Source organism: Cetorhinus maximus, chromosome 2 (assembly GCF_964194155.1).
Source record: "Cetorhinus maximus chromosome 2, sCetMax3.hap1.1, whole genome shotgun sequence".
Taxonomy (NCBI): Eukaryota; Metazoa; Chordata; class Chondrichthyes; order Lamniformes; family Cetorhinidae; genus Cetorhinus; species Cetorhinus maximus.
Window position 1 is genome coordinate 47,143,436 of NC_135880.1, and position 20,703 is coordinate 47,164,138.

Here is a 20,703-nt window from a genome sequence, read left to right on the forward strand (position 1 = left end):
GAATTCCACCTATTGGATGAGTGGCCAAGATTGCTGGCTGAAAGGGAATGCTGACTGGCTTTCCCTTTCCACATCGGTACGTACTGAGGCTGTTTAGAGCACCCGGAACATAACCCCAAATCACATCAGCTAGTATAGCCGAGATCAACAATCATCAGGACGTCCCTGATGAGTGTAGCTTAGCCTCACACCATGCAGTCCACCTGCCCACTCAACTATCAGAAGAGTAAACTGATATTCTAATATTAAGGAGGTCGGTGGGGGCTGGGACCATTCAGACAAGCTCTGAAACCCATTCCATAGAGTCATACATTTAAAACACAAAATACCAAGCTTTCTAATCTTGGCACAAGTGCATTCACAGCCTAGGAGAATTACCTCACAAAACTGCCACAAAAGTTGATCCAATTTTGCATTCACAGTGAGCTCCCAGCCCAGACTGAGCCAGGTGTCAGGAACTTGCCTAGAACAAAGGAGTAGGCAGTTGCGTGCAGCTGTAGTGGCTCTTTAAGCTCCCGATTAAAGTAGTGGCTTGATTATTGCTGAATAAAAAGCTAAAAAGGCAGATCTCACAGCATCTCTATTCTCGAAGGTACTTATGCAACAAGGGCAATAAAAGAAAGCTTGCCCATTTGGAATGCAATGGTACCTTCCACACAGAACTTTATTCTGCTTTCCACAGAGATGGCAGCTTGAGTTAATACTGATTTTAAAAAATCAAAGGGCATTAGAATAAATGAGGAAAAAGCTGGTTATCAGGTAGCTTGCCAAGGTAAATTTTGCCAATGTTTACATGGTTTCAAACATATATTTTCCATTTACTTTTTTGCACTCTGTTAAATCATGACTGATGCTGCATGCTAACACTTCAGCAAACAGCTCCTTCAAAATTCCATGTCCCTACCAAAGAGTGATATGGGTACATTCAGTAATGCATTTCACTCTGGGATTCTTGTAGTGAAAATAAATAATTGCAGGGCTCCCATTCTGCTACTAAATTTCCATGAGGACAAAGAAATTCTTTCCCTTAAGCTCCTGATCACCTGTTTCAGTTCATGGCACTGGCCACGTTGACCAGAAATTCCACCTACATGTGACTATTATGAGATCCTTTGCCACCTGATTTCACGGTAATATCAAAATCCAACAACCCCTCCTGAACAGTACTGTAGGGGTATTTTCACCACATGGACTGCAGTGGTTCAAAAAGGCAGCTCACCACCACCTTCTCGAGGGCATCTAGGGATGGGCAACAATGTTGGCAGTGAAGCTCACATCCCACAAATGAATGAAAAAAATATTTCCAGCATATGACAAACAGGAATTACCAATGACAGATCATAACCATTAGGGGGCAGATGAATATTAACTAACTGAAGGGTGACATGTTTTCATTACGTTATATCTAACTCAAGGACATTGGCAAAATGCTTTTGGTTCCGTGTTGCATGGAATTTGGATTTGTATTGGACAACAGTGTTTCAGAGACTTGGGCAATTTTAGGTTGCTTTTTGCCTCCCAGTTCTTGTAAGTGGCAGCAAAATGAAGATAAAGCAGCTAGAATGTTTTAAACTCTAAGTATGGCAACCTGTTTTTCACTGCGTATTCCTACTCGTCACTGACCTTGATTGGTCTGGTAATGCACTGCTGTAATGCCATAATATTATGCACACATTTACTTATTCTCTTCCTATTGATGTAGCATTTATGTTATGTCTACTCAGTGCCTGCTCATTGTTGAAATCTCAAGCCTGTGGCACTCCAGGTCTCTCCTCCAAGCCCCAATGGCGGTTTTTCATGCTGTATCATTCCAGTCAGTGAAGCCCAACAGTGAAGCTCAACACAAACTGGAGGAACAGCACCTCATCTTCCAATTAGGCACTTTACAGCCTTCCAGACTTAACATTGAGTTCAACAACTTCAGACCATGAACTCTCTCCTCTATCTTCAGCCCCTTTTAAATCCGTTTTTTAAAAATTATTTTTATGTTTTATCCACTTATTTTTATTCATTTATTCATTGTTTTATCCCTTTTTAAATCATTTTTTAATCCTTTTTCCCCAATCACTGCCCCCTTGCCCCACTCCACCAACAAATCTGTTACTTGTTCCATGTTGTTCTTTCACAGGGTGCTGACTGTTGTTCTGCTATTCACACATTCTGCTTTCTTACCTTTCTGCCACTATCAGCACCTTCTTTAGCCCTTACCACTACCATTAACACTCCCTTTGTCTTTTTGGTCCACGACATCTTTGCCAATCTCTCCTTAGCCTCCATCTATCGTTGACCTTCTATCCAGCTTCACCTGCTCCATCTCCCTTAAACAGTGTAAATTCCATCATATTTCTACTTCTCTTTAGCTCTGAAGAAGAGTCATATGGACTCAAAACGTTAACTCTGTTTCTCTCTCCACAGACACTGTCAGACCTGCTGAGTATTTCCAGCATTTTCTGTTTTTATTTCATTGTCCTCATCCATCCATGGGACCATTAACCAACCTAGGCATACTTATCATTTGGCCTGGCAGGCGTCCCACTTACACTCTCTCCATCTGTATTCATGCAGGACAAACTGGCTCAAAACAAAAGGGAGAGGCCACAGATTGGTGGAGGAATGCCCGACATCAAGGTCCTAACAGATATTGAAAATCGAGACATCCAGCTGGCCGGTGAAGATGTGGACCATTCCTGTGCTGATGGTGAGGTCAGCACTGATCTACCAAGTGAGGATCCAGCAGTGCAACATCCATCAGACAGCCATGCTATGAACAATGTGTCCTGTTTCACAGGCCACTGCCATGCACTAATTATCTCTCCTTGCTTTCGCAGGCACATCTGCCAAAAAGCTGAGGGAGTTCACGACACCAGGCCTCCAATGAAGCCCCAAAGACACATCAGAAGAAGAATCTGAAGAAGAATCACCCTCATTGAAGACCCATCACAGCGCTCACCCACACCCTCCATCAGTGCAGGGACACACATCTCTTTGGGATCTAGTTCTAGGGTAGCCTCGGGATCACAATCTGGTGAGCACATCGCTCTATCTGATCCATAGCAGGTGGAGGCAGGAACTTCCCAGGTTTCCAGCACTCAGAGGACTGCTGGAGGCCAGAAATCTGCGGAGTTCGAGTCAGATGACGAGCCTCAGGGCTCAGTCATACCTCAGTTGCTGGAGCTGCAAAGGCAAGCTCGGGGATATCAGGAAGGGATCTCCGCTGCACTCCTCAGATTGCAAGACATGATGGATGAGTTCATCTGCCTTCACTCTGAGGTGATAGCGCCAGCATGCCAACGCATGGAGGTCAGCACTGGCAGGATGGCAGCCGTCATGGAGACCTTGGTCCAGGACATCAGTCCTGCATTGCTGCGCAGGCTGAACTCCATCTCTTGACGCCATAGTTGGCCTCCAGCGGTGTCCAAGAAGGGTGCAGGGCAGGTTGATCTCACTCCAGCTTCCCCTTCTCCTCAAGGAGTCAACCTGGGGCCCTTAGCCACCCATAGGGAGGAGGATCAGCAGGTACAGACCCCAGGGCAATCCACCCAGGTGGCTCTGGGAGTGTCCAGCCCATGCGAATCCCCTCTTTCTGTGACCCTAAGAGCAGCTGGATGGATGCCACTGACCAGTCTAATATGCAGTAATAGAAAAAGAGGCTCTTCCACTAACATGGGCTTGTCAGAGGTTCTCCGATTATACCATTAGGCTGAAAATGGTCATTAAGACCGATCACAAACCATTAGTCTCAGTACTGGACAAGATAGAACTCACCCGAATGTTCCCCAGAATTCAGAGGTTCCGCTTGTGTCTTATGTGCTTTGCAGCCAAAAAGGTATTTGTCCAGTGAAAACATCAAATAACCTTTCACCTCCTTGCTTATGAAGAATCTATCTACCTCTGCCTTAAAAATAAACTCTGCTTCCAATGCCTTTTGAGGAAGAGAGTTACAAAGACTCACAACCCTCAGAGAAAAATTTCTCCTCATCTCTGTCCTAAATGGGCGACCTCTTATTTTTAACCAGTGCCCCCTAGTTCTAGATTCTCCCACAAGAGGCAACATCCTCTCCACATCAATCCTGTCAAGACCCCTCAGGATCTTATATGTTTCAATCAAATCACCTCTTACTCTTCCAAACCCCAGCAGGTACAAGCCTAGCCTGTCCAATCTTTCCTCATAAGACAGCCTGTCCATTCCAAGTATTAGTTTAGTAAACCTTCTCTGATTGTTTCCAACGCATTTAGATCCTTCCTCCAATAAGGAGACCAATATTGTTCACAGTACTCCAGATGTGGTCTCACCAATGCCCTTTATAACTGACGCATAACCTCCCTACTTTTGTATTCAATTCCCCTTGCAATAAATTATAACATTCTATTAGCTTTCCTAATTACTTGCACACTAGGCATATGCGATTCATGCACCAGGACCCCAAGATCTCTCTGCATCTCGGAGCACTGCAATCTCTCACCATTTAGATAATACACTTTATTTTTTATTTTTCCTGTCAAAATGGACAATTTCACACTTTCCCACATTATATTCCATTTGCCAGATCTTTGCCCATTCACTTAACCTATCTACATCCCTTTGTAGCCTCCTTATGTCCTCTTCACAACTTACTTTCCTACCTATCTTTGTGGCTTGAGCAAATTTGGCAACCATACATCGGTCCCTTCATCCAAGTCATTTTTATAAATTGTAAAAAGTTGACGCCCCAGCATTGATCCCTGTGGCACACTACGTGTTACATCTTGTAAACTAGAAAAATACCCATTTATACCTACTCTTTGTTTCCTGTTAGCTAGCCAATCTTCTATCCATACCAATATGTTACCCCCTACACCATGAGCTTTTACTTTTCGCAATAACCTATGATGTGGCACCTTATCAAATACCTTCCGGAAATCTAAACACAGTACATCCACTGATGGTCCTTTACCCACAGCATATGTTACTTCAAAAAACTCCAATAAATTGGTTAAACATTATTTCCTTTTCACAAAACCATGTTGCCTCTGCCTGATTACTTTAAATTTATCCAAGTGCTCTACTATAACGCCTTTAATAATAGCTTCTAACATTTTCCCTATGTCAGATGTTAAGCTAACTGGCCTTTAGTTTCCTGTTTTCTGTCTCTCTCCCTTTTTGAATAAAGGAGTTACATTTACTATTTTCCAATCTAATGGAACCTTTCCCGAATCTAGAAGATTCTGGAAAATTAAAACCAACACATCAATTATTTCACTAACCACTTCTTACCCTAGAATGAAGTCCATCAGGACCCGGGGACTTGTCAGACCGCAGCTCCAACGATCTACTCGGTACCACTTCTCTGGTGATTGTAATTTTCCTGAATTCCTCCTTCTTTTCTATTTCATGATTTACAGTTATTTCTGGGATTTTACTTGTAGCTTCTATGGTGAAGATTGATGCAAAATACCAGTTTCAACTCATCTACCATCTCTTATTTTCCATTATTAATTCCCCAGATATGCCAGGAGCAGATACAAGATAACCAGTGCATCCACATCCATCAATACTGCCTACAAGGTTGGCCACAGCAGCACCCTGGTGGCAATGTTATGAAAATATACTTCGGACAACAGAAACACTTCATTGTTATTGATGATCTGCTATTGTCATGAGCGGTTGGTAATTCCTGTCTCACTCCGACTGGAGATTCTACAACAAATCCACCAAGGCTATTTGGGCATCACAAAGTGCCAAGCGCAAGCCCAGTCTGCAGTGTAGTGGCTGGAAAATTCAAGAGCAATCGAAGAGACGATTTAAAACTGCCAGGTGTGCGCACTGCAAAAACCAGTCCAATGGGAGCCCCTTATCCGCATACAGTTCCCTACCAGGTTCTGGGAATATTTGGGAATGAATCTATTCATGTACAGCAGCAAATCCTTCCTCATCATTTTTGACTACTTCTCTCAGTGGTCAAAGAGAAATGTTTACACACAACAACCACAGAGTCCATCATTAGGTTGTTGAAAGAGGTCTTTGCAATCCATGGCAATTCAGACCAGGTGGTGTCCAATAGTGGGCCACAGTTCCCTAATGAATACTTCACTGATTTTGCCAAGAACTACGGTTTTCAACATCTCACTAGCTCCCTGAGGTATCCACAGTCTAATGGTGAGCGGAAAGGGACATCCGCACTATTAAAACCCTCATGAAGGAAATGACGGCTTTCCAATGGCACTTTTGACATATAGATCTACCTCACTGCAATGGGGATTGACACCACTAGAGTTCCCATTGGACACAAAACTTCATGCCCAGCTTCCCAAGCTGCCCAGGAAATTAATCCCATTGTTAGCAGACAAGGACTGCATGAAGTTTCAGGACTGAGAACAGTCCTACAGAAAACAGCAAGCCTGCACTTTATACAGGAGGTACCATACTAGAAACCCACCCAGGCTAAAAGAGACAATGTTTGGATCAGAGACCTCGACAGAGAAGGCATCATTGTCCTAAGGGATGGAGATCAACAACAGTCTTACTTGATACATGTCCCAGAAGGCACAATCAGACTGAACAGGAGAAGTCTTCTCATTTCTCAAGGAGAACCTCCTATCATACATTTGGATGAACCAAATGTGGAAACTCAAACAAATGAAACACCAAGTACTGCAACTTCTAGTCCAGATCAACTAAGTCAGACCAAAGAAGTTGAGACTACCACTCCTCCAAATTTCAAAAAAACACAAAGATAAAAGCAAAATACTGTGGATGCTGGAAATTTGAAATAAAAACAGAAAATGCTGGGAAAACTCAGCATGTCTGACAGCATCTGTGGAGAGAGAAACAGAGTTAATGTTTTGAGTCCGCACGACTCTTCCTCAGAGCCAGACTCGAAAGGTTAACTCTGTTTCTCCCTCCACAGATGCATTTTGTTTTTATTTCAAAAGAACACAGTAAGGGAGAGTTGTGAAACCTCTAGCAGTTTGAACCTTTAAAGTCAGAGACTTGGCGGGGGGAGAGGTGGTAGCATGTAAATGTTAATGTAAATGTATTTGGATAAAGACTTGGGGGAAGGTGTAGTATTCGGGTGTTCAGGACAGAAAGGGTTAATGTGGGACTGGGGAAACAGTACTGCTCACATGATGATGTACAGGGAGTCATATGACTATAGGCATAGTAGAGTAGTAGTAGAGTAATATTCTGGTAGGTGTGCATGGAGATAACTAATGGCTAGGAATATATATATACCTTTTCATTAGACAGGATACATCACAACACGTATGTGGCAGAAAGTATTGGATTCTTGTTTTGCACCAGCAAGATGGGTTTTAAAACAAACATTTTAGAAAGTCAAAGGCGCAGTCCACTAGGAAGACCAGAGAACAGCAGGCATGGTGTTCGTCGATGGATTGTTAACCTCTTGGTTCCACAAAGCAGAAGAACGGAGTTTTGAGTTGTGCTACCGACTTAAAGATCATATGAATCTCTACATGTAAAATGTTTTTTATTTAAATGCTAATAAAATAAACTGTTAGAAAAATAATAACCTGTCATTGATTCTTACCTCGGTAAACAGTAAAGAGAGATAAAACAGAATTCCAACAGCCAAAAGAAAGATACTGTGTCTTCAGTCCACTAGATTGTAGTAAACATACTGTTTCCTTCAATTCGAAACCTACCTTGCTGAATGGTATTTTGTAATCCCATGTCCCTGCATTCAGCACCTCCCCAGTCTTGGAGTCATAGATCATCTTCTCCATCAGCCAATATCCCATGCCCATGACAAAACCACCCTCAACTTGTCCAATATCAATGTCAGGGTTTAAGCTGCAGAAGATAAGGAGAAGAAAGATGAGTGGCCCATCTAAAACAGATCATTAGTTTAGTTACCTTTCTCATTGCTGTTTGTGGAACCTTGCAGCATGCCTTGCTTTTATCACAACATCAATAGAAAGTAATTTTTAAAAATAATAATTTGGGTGTAGAATGAATGGTGCTTTAGAAAAGTTAGTTTCTTTCTTAATAACACTGCCACTGATGGCGGCATTAATGTTACTGGCAGCAGTGAAAGGTTAATGAGATGATGCTGCTGACTTAGGAAATACCAAGGCTCAGATTTTCATGTCTCCGTCCATGTCAGAATGGACATGGGGGGCTCTGAAACTCGTGAATGGGACCCAGTTCGGGGGTTCTTGCCCCCATTCCCATCAGGTGTGAATTTTTATGACCCTGGGATAAGGGTACGAGAGGTGAGCCCACACTGAGCAATTCCACCCTTGCATACTCTGTTGCGAGGATGGGCATTTCGGACCCCCTGCAATTTTGATGGAGTCAGGCACACTTTTGCATTTGACGTGGCAAGGCTCCTCAGAGGAACCAAGAACCATGGGGGATGCTTAGTCTGGAATTGGGAACCTTTTGACAGATAAGTTTGAAGGCCAACCTCGTATGTCATATTTAGACAGTTTTATGATAATTGAAGTATGTTTTAATGCAGCGATTGATGATAGGGATTTTTTTTCTTAAAAGGTAACTGATATTAAACTAACTAGCATTGGGAAAACATTCAGATGCATTAGTGTGCTTTCTCTAGAATGTCTACATTCTACGGTATTGAGAATCACATATTAATGTGTGTAGGGAACCCTGTGATTTGATTTTCACATTGATTTAATGTTCTGACATCTTTGACGCCTTTGAGGCAGTCTTCCAGCTTTCACTAGGTACAGAACCAATCAACCTTACTGGCAAGTTGCCCACTTGTTTATTTTGATAAGATTAAGAGGTGTTAAGAGGATTAAAGCCTTTTTCAATTGAAGTATGAATGGCTGTCTCTCATTGACAGTTTTATGAGCTTGTAAGAAGGCCAATATTTTTCATTGGGTTTTTGATTGCCTGTTAGCTTATCTTGACAGTCTAAAAGACTTGCCAGTGTTATAATAGTGCTCATTGGTTCTGTAGCTAGTGGATACTGGAGGAGTGAATATGAAGGATGCATTGGAGGAGGAGGAGGAGGAGGAAGATTTATAAGAGTTTGAAAGTATGGAGGAGAGATTCAGGAAGAAATTGGGAACAGCGGGGAGAAGATAAATTGAGGTCCAGGCTCAGGGCCTATCACTTACCTGAGGAGAGGATTGGGAGCTGGAGCTGATTGGAGCATGCTCAAGTTTGAAGAAGTGAAAAAAAATCAAACTGTGACATCACAGGAAGGTTGTGAATTGTTTGGCTGGTGAGTATTGTTGCTGTGATTCCCTTACCCCAAAGTTAAGGACTTTGCCTAAGGAGCTGGGAAATTAACCATTAAAAAATGTTTAAGTAAACCATTCAGTTTACCTAATATTTAAGTTATGTCAACAAGAAGGGAAGTGAGTAGCTGATGACTCTCTTTTTTTAAGTAATAAGGTTTATTAGTAGTTGTAAGGATCATTACCTAAAATAGCAAGGAATGGCAGAGCAGCACCGACCTCTCAACTGGGCATCCGCTGCTATGTGGGAACTCCAGAATGCTTCCCATGTCCTGGGTAAGCATACGCGAAGGAAGTGTTGTCAGTTGCAGCAGCTCAAGCTCTGAGTGAGTCCAGGATGGCATGTTGCCTCCTGGGTGCCAGGTTCAAAGATGTAACTTAATGGCTGCAGCTAGGTAGGAAATTAGCAGGCAGGATCTCAAAAGAAGTAATCTCTGGATTACTTTCAGTGCCATGTGCAATTGAGTATAGAAATAGGAAGACAAAGCAGATGAATGCATGGCTCTGAAGATGATGCAGGAGGATGCATTAGGCCCCTGGGACATTGGGATCAGTTCTGGGGGAGATGGGACCTGCACTGGCTGCTGGTTGGGCTGCACCTAAACAGAGCTGGGACCAATTTCCTTGCAGGGCAATTTCCTAGTGTTATTGGGGGGTGTTTAAAGAAACATGGCAGCGGTGTGGAAACCAGGAGCTAATATTAGAGAGGGATACCAAGGTGCACAGAATACTGGGAGAGACAGGCAGTAGGAAATAGTAAGTTAGGTGGGTTCAGAGTAAAGGGGAAAAGTAATAAACCTAAATTAGGGTTACTGTGCATGTATGCGAATGCGTGGAGTGTGGTAAATAAGATTGGCGAGTTACGGGCACAGATTACCACATGGAAATATAATGTTGTGGCGATAACAGAGATCCAGCTCAAAGAAGGGCAGGACTGGATATTAAATATTCCTGGATACATGTGTTCAGAAAAGATAGGAAAGTGGGCATGGTGGCAGCATTGATTAAGGAGAACATTGCGGTGGGCTGGAGAGAGAAGATGTCTCAGAGGAGTCAAGGACAGAATTTATTTGGCTAGAAAGAAGGACAAAAAAGGTGCAATTATATTGCTTGGTGTAATCTATAGGCCACCAACTAGTGGGAAAGATGTAGAGGAACATATATGCAAGGAAATTATAGAGAGGTGGAAGAATTATAGAATAGTTATCATGGAGCACTTTAATTATCCAAATGTAGATTGGGAAAGGGCAGAGAGGGGCAAGAGTGTGTTCAGGAGAATTTTCTACAGCAGGATGTTTCCAATCCATTGAGAAACACGACACTGCTAGATCTGGTTCTTGAGAATGAGGTGGGCTAAGTGGACCAAGTGTCAGTAAGGGAACATTTAGAGGACAATGGTAATTGGTTTAGGTTGGCTACGGAAAGGACAAAGAACATTCGAGAGTAAGAACAATTAACCGGAGGAAAGCCAACTTCAATTGGGTAAGATTGGATCCAAACTAGAAGAATTGGAATCAAAGGTTGGCAGGCAAAACTTTAACTGAAGGGCAGATCAGGCTTGAGGGGCTGAATGTCCTAGTTCTTATGATATTATGAACAATGGGCTGCCTTCACAGAAGAAAGAGTTCAGGCACAGTCAAGGTATATTCCCATGATGGGGAAAGGTAGGGCAAACAAATCCTTTGCTCCTTGGATGACAAAAGCGTTCGAGATTAAGATGATGAAGGAAAAGTGTGCTTAAGGCAGATGTCAAGTGGATAATACAACCAAAAGCCTGGCTGAATATAGAAGCTTCAGAGGGGAATTGAAAATGCAAGTAAGAGAAGCACAGGGAGATAATACAAAGAAACTGGCACCTAACATAAAAGGGAATTCAAAAGTCTTCTATAGGCATATAAGTAGTAAAATAGTGGTAAAAGGGGATTGGGGCCAATTTGGGACTGAAAAGGGGAAACTACGCATAGCGGCAGGGGAAGTAGCTGAGGTATTAAATAAATACTTTGCATCTGTCTTTACCAAGGAAGGAGGTGCTGCACAGGTCATGGTCAAAAAGGTAGTTCAGATACCTGAAGGGTTTAAAATTGACAAGGAGGAGGTATTGGATAGGCTGTATGTACTTAAAGTTGGTAAGATACTAGGACCAGATTAGATGCATCCAAGGATACAGGAGGAAATGAGCGTGGAAATTGCGTAGGTATTGACCATAATTTTTCAGATTACCTTAGGCTTAGGGTGGTGCCAGAGGACAGGGGAATTGCAAATGTTACACCCTTGTTAAAAAAAGGGTGTAAAGATAAGCCCAGCATCTACAGGCCAGTCAGTTTAACTTCAGCAGTAGGGGAGCTTATAGAAACAATAAAATTTGGGACAAATTTAATAGTTACTTGAGCAAATATGGGTTAATTAAGGAAAATCAGCATAGAGTTGTTAAGGTTGCTGAAGTTTCCTCGTGAGGTAACAGGGTTGATGAGGGTAATTCTGAAGGGTTGATGTGCTGTACATGGACTTCCAAAAAGTGTTTGATAAAGTGCAGCACAGGATACTTGTGAGCAAAGTCAGAGCTCGGGGGATAAAAGGGACAGTAGCTAGCAACATGGATACAAAATTGGCTGAGTGACCTGAAACATAGTGTAGTGGTTAATGGATGTTTTCCAGACGGGGTGAAGGTTTATTGTGGAGTTCTCCAGGGGTCTGTGTTAGGACCCCTGCTCTTCCTAATGTATGTAAATAACTGTAGTAATTATAGTTTTGACAAATGTAGAACTGTAGCTTTAAGAATAATCCTGTGTAACGTGACCTGTGTAAACCAACGGGTTAGCAGTGCAGGGAACCTCTAGAAGAGAGTCCTTCTTTTGTTATAGAGTTAGATGCACATGTGTAGTTGCTAGTGCTGTAGTTGCAATGTTTCCACCAAGAAAAGTTGCCTGGAAAATCAACTCTATAACAAACTGGTGATGAGGATAAATCAGATCCAGTGTTGTCTCTCACTCAGCGATTGTGAGTATCTAAGATAATTAAAAAGGAGGGTATACTCATCCGAAATGCCACAGTTTGGCAGAATCGATCCCTTTGAACCAGCCACAGATGATTGGTTTCAATATACAGAACGCCTTGCGTTCTACTTTCAAGCCAACGAAATAACAGGGGAGGAAAAGAGGAGAGCAAGTCTTCTGAGTATTTGTGGGAGCAAGACCCACAGTTTATTTCGAAGCTTGATGGCCTCCAGTGCCCTTGATTCAAAGGCCTTCAGTGAACTAGTAGACCTTGTTAAGGAACATCTTCAACCCAAGCCTTCAGTCACAATGCAGAGGTTCAGGTTCAATTCATGGAATAGAGCCCCGGGGTGGACCATTGCTACCTACATGGCAAAATTAAAACAACTAATGGAATATTGTGATTTCAGTGAAACCCTGAATGACCTGCTCAGGGATCGTTTAGTCTGTAATAAAAGCAAAAAACTGCGGATGCTGGAAATGCAAAACAAAAACAGAAACAGAAATACCTGGAAAAACTCAGCAGGCCTGGCAGCGTCGGCGGAGGAACTGTGCTCTCCTCCGCCAATGCTGCCAGACCTGCTGAGTTTTTCCAGGTATTTCTGTTTCTGTTTCTGTATCGTTTAGTCTGTAGCATGCAAGAGGATGCTATTCAGCAAAGATTGCTGACTGAAGTGGATCTTGATTTTAAGAAAGGTTTGAAATAGCACTTGTGATGGAAAGTGCTGAAAGGGATTCACAAGCTATTCAAGGGGCGCAAATTGGTGCCGCTTTCCTAGTTGGGTGGAAACAGTCAGCCAAAAGCAGTGCGAAAAGCCGGGACTCCACTGTGAAGCAGGAAACAGCCCCAGCTAAACGAAAATTTAGAGGAAGCAGCTTAGCAGCAAAGTTGAAAACTAATTTTTAATCGACGTGGAAACAAACGTACTCCTAACAATTGACAATTTAAAAAGCTGGAGTGTTATTTCTGTCACAAAAGTGGACACATATTGAAACATTGCAGAGGGAGTTTTAAACAGGCTTCCAGGCAACAAATGAAGTCCAATGAAGTATATAGTGTGGAAGAGCTAGAAACAACCAATTCTGACATTTATTCTTTATTCAGCATGAAAGTTGGGAAGACAGAGCCAATTGTTGTCACATTGCAAGTGAATGGTAAAACCCTTAAAATTGAAAGTAGACTTGGGTGCTTCTACTCTGTAGTAGGAGAACACATTTTCAGATATTTAAATAAAGGTGCTCAACAATTAAATTTGGAACAAACCTCTTCCAAGTTGAAAATGTACACAGGTAAGGAAATCCAGGTATCACCAGAGTAACTGTTTATTATAGACACTAAATAACATAACTACCAGTGATGATGTTAGAAGTGAAGGACCAAGCCTTCTAGGTCATGGTTGGTTGAAAGGGATTAAATTAAACTGGTCCGATATCTTCCAGTTGTGAGCAGAAGGACTGCCAGAGCTGCTAAAATAATATGACACCGTCTTCAAGGATGAACTGGGAAAAATTCAAGGCTTACAGGCCAAGATTTACATGGACCCAGAAGCACCTCTCATTTCTTGAAATCAAGACCAGTGCCATATGCCCTAAGAGAGAAGGTTGATGCTGAGTTGAACCGGCTAGTGAGGCTGGGTGTCATAAAAGTGATTCAGTTCTCAAGAGTGGGCAGCACCCATAGTCCCTGTCCTAAAACCAGATCACACCGTCCGGATCTGTGGGGCCTATAAACTAACGGTCACAAAGCAGTCAAACTGGACAGGTACCCTATTCCCAAGATTGAAAACCTCGATAACAAACTAGCAGGAGGAACAACGTATACAAAGCTTGACATGAGTCACACATATCAGCAACTGGAACTGGATGACGCCTCCGAAAACTTGTGACCGTAAACACTAACAAGGGGTTATATCAATACACAGGCCTGCCCTTCGGTGTTTCTTCGGCCTGTGCCATTTTGCAAAGGACGATGGAGAGCTTGCTACAAGGACTACCTCAAGTTGTAGCCTACCTGGACGATGTACAAATAACTGGATTCACAGAAAATGAACACTTGACTAATCTAGAGGAAGTCCTGAAATGATTCTTAGAAGCAGAAGTGCGCCTAAAGAAGGAGGAATTGGCTATTCAGGCAAATGAAATAATTTATTTGGGCCATCGGGTAGATGCCCAAGGGTTACACCTTGTTGGAGAGAAGGTCAAGGCAATAAGAGAAGCACCTGCACCCAAGAACGGTTCTGAACTTAAATCATCTTTAGGGATGGTAAATTATTATGGCCGATTTCTACCAAATTTATCAACGTTTCTAGCCCCTTTACATTCACTGCTAAAGAAAAACCAGTGTTAGGTTTGGAGGTCACCCCAAGAAGAAGCCTTCATGAAAGTAAAACAGCTCTTGCAATCTTCAAATTTTTTAGCACACTGTAACCCGACAAAGGAATTGGTGCTAACCTGCAATGCGTCCCCCTACGGAATGGGAGCTGTACTATCTCACAAGATGGATGGTGGTACAGAGCCGATAGGCTATGTATCCAGGACACTTACCACAGCTGAAAGAGGATATTCTCAGATCTAAAAGGAAGGTCTGTACATTATTTCTGGTGTAAAAAATTCCACCAATATGTGCATGGATGACATTTCATGGCAGTATCAGACCACAAACCACTTTTGGGTCTGTTTAGCGAGGAAAAGGCTATACCCCCCATAGCTTCTGCATAAATTCAAAGATGGGCCCTAATTTTGGCGGCATACGAATACACCTTTGTGCATAGACCAGGGATTCATATAGCAAATGCTGATGCCCTAAGTCGTCTTCCTTTGCAAGAGAACAATGACCATTTCCCAATGCCCCAAGAGCTCGTATTAATGATGAATTTCCTGGATGCCTCACCTGCCTGTGCCAAGCAGATAAGAAACTGGATGAATTGTGGCCTAGTCCTGTCTCGAGTGAGAAGCCAAGTGTTACATGTAAGCTCCCAGGAACCAGTCTCTGTGAACTGAAGCCACTTTTCAATGAAAGACATGAAATGAGCAGTCAAGGTGGTGTTCTGTTATGGGGTGCATGGGTAGTAGTTCCTTCACAAGGAAGGGAACCACTCTTGGTACAGCTATACATCATCCATCCAGGAATCTCACAAATGAAGACGATAATTTCGCACTATTTTTGGTAGCAGAGAATGGATGGCAATATTGAGAAGGTGGTTAAACACTGTCCACAATGTCAACAGCTACAAAAGTTGCTGGTGGCAGCCCATTGCACCCATGGGAGTGGCCTGGTAGACTCTGGGTGAGATTGCACATAGATTACACAGGTCCTTTTCTTGGAACGATGTTTTTGCCGATTTATAGATGCTCATTCCAAGTGGTTAGATGTTTATGAGTCACCAACGTCAGGCGCTACGATAGAAAAACTACGGCAAAGCTTTGCTATCCATGGATTGCCAGAAGTAATCGTCTCAGATAATGGTACTGCATTTACTAGTGCTGAATTTCAAAGATTTGTCAGCCTAAATGGTATCAACTACATGAAGATGGCACCATACCATCTGTCATCTAACAGACTGGCAGAAAGAGCAGTACAAACTCTTAAGGCAGGAATGAAAAAGTTAATAGGTGAATCGTTGGAAATTAAACTTGCTCTTTTCCTATTTCACTACAGAACAACCCCCAACAGTATGACAGGTGCAACACCTGCAGAGTTACTGATGAGGCGCCGCTTTTGAACAAGACTAAGCCTGATACTTCCCAATTTGCACGGGAGGTTAAAGAAAAGTCAAGGGAATCAAAAAGCAACTCATGATTTGCATAGTCATGAGCGACAATTTACTGTTGGTGAAGCAGTATGTGTAAGGAACTTCAGTGGAGGACCAAAGAGGTTACCTGGTAAAGTAAGCTCTGCAACCGGACGATTGTCATACCACGTGGAAGTGGAAGGCCGGATCACCCGTAAGCATGTGGATCATTTAAGAAGAGGGGAGATACCTCAACAAAATGATGTTCCACCTGTAACCATTGATGAAATTGTGGTTCCTGTTGAAGTTGCTCAACCGAGGATAGATATGCCCAATGTCTCTGTTGAAGTGGAAGATGCTGAACTGCAGGAGCCTAATGAGGTACCTGATGTTAATGCGATTCCAGAGAAAGTGGTTCTTGCAAAAGAATTTGAAGTCATGGAGCTACGACGTTCCACACGGATCAGGAAACCACCTGAAACACTGAACTAATAATTTCATAACCTGTGTAAATATTGTAATGTCATGAGATAAATATCCTTTTAAATACAAAATGTACAGAAAAGTTAAAGGGGGAGGAATGTAGTAACTATAGTTTTGATAAACGTAGGACTGTAGCTTTAAGAATAATCCTGTATTGTAAGATCACATGATCTGTGTAAACCAATGAGTTAGGAGTATGGGGAACCTCTAGGAGAGAGTTCTTCTTTAGTTATAGAGTTAGATGCACACATGTAGTTGCTGCTGCTGTCTTGTAAATAAAGTTCAGATATTTTCACCAAGAAAAGTTGTCTGGAAAATCAACTCTATAACAATAACATAGACCTTGGTGTACAGGGCACAAATTCAAAATTTGCAGATGATACAAAATTTGGAAGCATTGTGAACTGTGAGGAGGATAGTATAGAACTTCAAAAGGACACAGACAAGTTGGTGAATGGGCAGACAAGTGGCAGATGAAAAATTACTGCAGAGAAGTGTGAAGTGATTCATTTTATTCAGAAGGGCACGGAGAGACCATTTTAAACAAAGGGTATGATTTTATAGGGATTGCAGAAGCAGAGTGTGTTTATGCATAAATCATTGAAGGTGGTAGGACAGGTTGAGAGCATGGTTAATAAAGTATGCAGCATCCTAGGCTTTATTAATAGCAGCATAGAGTACTAAAGAAAGGAGGTTATGTTAAACTTGTACAAAACATTGGTTCAGACTCAACTGGAGTATTGTGCCAGCTCTGGGCGCCACACCTTAGGAAAGATATGAAGACATTGGAGAGAGTGCAAACAAGATTCACGAGAATGGGTCCAAAGCTGAAGAACTTCAGTTACGTAGATAGATTGGAAAAGTTAGGACTGTTCTCCTTAGGTTGAGATGAAATTTGACAAAGCTGTTCAAAATCATGAGGTGGTCTAGACAGATAAATAGGAAAAAACTGTTCCCACTGGTGGAAAGATCGAGAACCTGTGGGCATATATTTAAGGTAATAGGTGAAAGAAGCAATGACGACATGAGGAAGAGTTTTTTGACGCAGTAAGTAATTAGGATCTGGAATGCACTGCCTGAGAGTGTAGTGGAGACAGCGACAATAGAGGTATTCAGTAAGGAATTGGATAATTATCTGAAAAGGAAGAATATGCAAGGCTATGGGGAGAAGGTGAGGATGTGCCACTAGGTGCATTGCACTTTCAGAAAGCCAACACAGACACAATGGGCTGAATAGCCTCTTCTGTGCTGTAGCCATTCTGTGATTTTGAGATGGCATAGGGTGTATGGAGGATGGATGGAGATATGGAAGGATCAATAAGGTGTGAGGAGGGTGAGGAGTAAGGGCTAAGGGGCCTAACAACTATGGTGAGAACTGGACCGATGTCCCAGCAAATGGAGGTGCGCTTTCTAACCTGCAGGCCTTGGCATTCACCCACTTGTTTTGCCTGCTTTGGGAGGCAGTAGGCCCATCTCCAGCCCGTGCCCGCCTGCTCAGGGTGAAAATATGGTGAGGAAGGTCCTGCCAGGACAGATGCAGGATCGCAGAGTCAGGAAAATTACCGATTCCAAATTCCAGCCTCAAACACGAAAATCTAGCCCCAAGACTCATGAAGATAAGAATTACTCCAGGGTGTTTGAAGGAAACACTGCAGGAGCAACAGTGTTAACATTGCCTTTGGCAGTGTAAGCCATTTTTTTTTTAAGTTGCAGATGGTTTGAGTGATCGTTGGTGCAGTTTTTCAATTTCTGGTGTTTTTAGGCCTCCTTAGCTATTGGGGGAGGACTAATATTCAGAAGCTAAAGTTTTCAAACAGCTGCCCACATATAACTTTGAAACAGCTGCCTACACATAACTTTCCACCTAGCCAGGCACTGTAGAAACCAGCCCATTTTACACAATGGATTCCAATAATGCAGCCAAGGTTATCAGAGAATTAATTCTGTAATGCAAACACTTCAGATTTACTGGCAGCATTGATTGTTGCATCTTTTCAGCTCTATATGTATAATCATTTTTCTGATGACAGAATTGTTTTCATACAGTGCTGTATTATCTTAAATTTGCATCACAAAATCTTAAGTAAGTGATCTGCTTATTGAACCAATGAACTATATTTTTCTAGAAAGAAGTAGTGACCCTCCATGAACTATCATTGAAATGGTGAAACATCCCTGGAGGAAAGCTTCACCAGACAAGTGAGGGTAACAGGAGTGAGGAATAATGTCTCACACCCAATCCTGTGCCTTCCGCTTTACACCCCAGGAAGATCCACATGGGCAGCTAAGCTTTACGATTTTTTTTGTGGTATGTCTACAATGTGTAAGGGCCACTATAAGAACAACTAAATTTCGGTATATTACCCCAATCTTTAAATAATGAAGAAAAATTACACTGTTTGAGGATGAGGGACAGTGGTCAGGGATAGAGAAACTCTCCTGGCATGGGGATAAGGCTGGACCATCGGAAACACTTCACTTGGCGCTTCCTGTTTGGGTGGCAGAGGGGGAGAGGGTTGCGGTTGGCACAGTCAATGGCCAGTGGGGAATATCAAAGCTTGCAAAGGAAGATGGAGGAGGATGAACTATTGTGGCGAGGAAGTGGGTGCAAGGTTCTCAGGTGGGGGCTTCGTAATGTTCTTAGTGAGGAGGGAAGGAAGGTGGAAAATCCTGATGTTGTGAGAGAAGGTGAGAAGTTGCAGTGAGATATGCTTCCCTTTGCTGGGAGAGCAATATGTTACTTTAGCAAGGTGGAGTGGGGTTCAGGGAAGGTACCCTTGGATGGATGGTATTTTGTCTCGCCATTGGAAATAGAATGTTGCAACCCACCAACATTCCCTTATATGTTTAAAAGAATAATGTGCACCTCACTTATGTTATCCACTGACTCAAATGTATCTGTTCAGGTTCAGAGAATAACCTGAGTGTTCCATCTGACTGAATGTTTCATATGAATGACCCCCTTTCATATAAGGAAAAGAATGTGACAGTGGCAAACCCCCAACATTTCATCTGTAACAGTAGGTTGGGGCTACCTGTCAATTTTGTTTCCTACCTTTCACCACAGTCAAAGAGAATATCCACTTGGTTGATCTGGTTCTCGCCAGTCAGGACGTCAATTTCAGCTTCTGCCACAGTCACTCCATATGAGTTATACTGAGGGGCATCCCTGGGCTGTGGGTCAGGCCACACCCTACACAAATAATAAAGTCATATCTTTACGGAGTGATTAATCATTACACTTTACTTTTTAGAAAATAACACTACCAAGTAGACATTTTGGTTAATTATGTGTGGAGTGGTAAAACACTAACTAATATTCCTGTTTTTGATATATAAAAAGAGTAAATACCATGATCATTATTTAAGAAAATAGTACAGGCTGTGAGTACCAGCAATTTGTGCATAAACTCACTACTAGTAATAGGATGGTGTCCTCCAATAATACTGTCAATTTATAATTGAATGGAATAAGTTTAGAAAGGGTGGCATGGTGCCAGTTGGAACACACACACTCTGAACCAATGGAAGGGATCAGTTCAGGCATATAATCATGCACACAATGAGTTTGTTTCTCAGATGTGTTGTTGTGGGGAAATGAAGACCAGAGGCAGAGCCACAGTTGGCTGTTCTATTGCCCCTACCAGCATTCAGATTTAGAGGGTGTAAATTATTTCTCCCCGGGGCGAGTTCAGAGGCGGGGGTTGCCATGTGATCAGGTGGGAAGGTGCAGGGTGGAGATTCTGCTGCCCTCCCCCAAACTCCTCCCCCACCCACGCCCCCTACCCCCCACCCCACCAACCCCTGCCTCCCTCCAATCAAATTTCAGGCAGGGAGGCTTGCGGGCAGCCTTCCCACCTGGAACCACTTAAGGTCCAATTAAGGGCCTCAACCTGCTGCTGCTGGTGTTCAACCAGCAGTGGGTGGGGGACTCACTATCCAGATCAGCCGTCCATTAAACCCTTGGGTCTACCAAAGGCCTATGATGGATGGGCAGGGGGGGCACAAGGGGTGTGTCACATTCATGGGCACTCTGGCAATCAAGGGATGCAGCATTGGAAAGTTGGGCCCTGCAGGAAGCCAAGCCGTGCCCTTGCTTCCAATCCCCCCCTCCACACTGACCACCCTCTCCATGACCCCATTCCACCCACACTCCCCTCCCTCCAGGAATCCATTGGCAAAGGCCCCACTGTAGTACAGGCAGTGGCCATTACTCTTTGGTGGAGCTGCCGATTCTGGGGAGCCTTCGATTGGCAAGCAGCTCTGAGGCACGGGATTTCCACCCT

The 20,703-nt window shown here is 42.9% G+C and overlaps 1 protein-coding gene across 1 annotated transcript in view; it reads right to left on the bottom strand.

Moving 5' to 3' along the window:
- The window catches only part of LOC144694119 (uncharacterized), a 172,482-nt gene that overhangs the window by 13,218 nt on the left and 138,561 nt on the right, over positions 1 to 20,703 (bottom strand). The window contains 2 exon segments of the mRNA XM_078564479.1: positions 7,645 to 7,792; positions 19,473 to 19,610. Of these exon segments, the coding sequence (XP_078420605.1) occupies positions 7,645 to 7,792; positions 19,473 to 19,610 (286 nt within the window).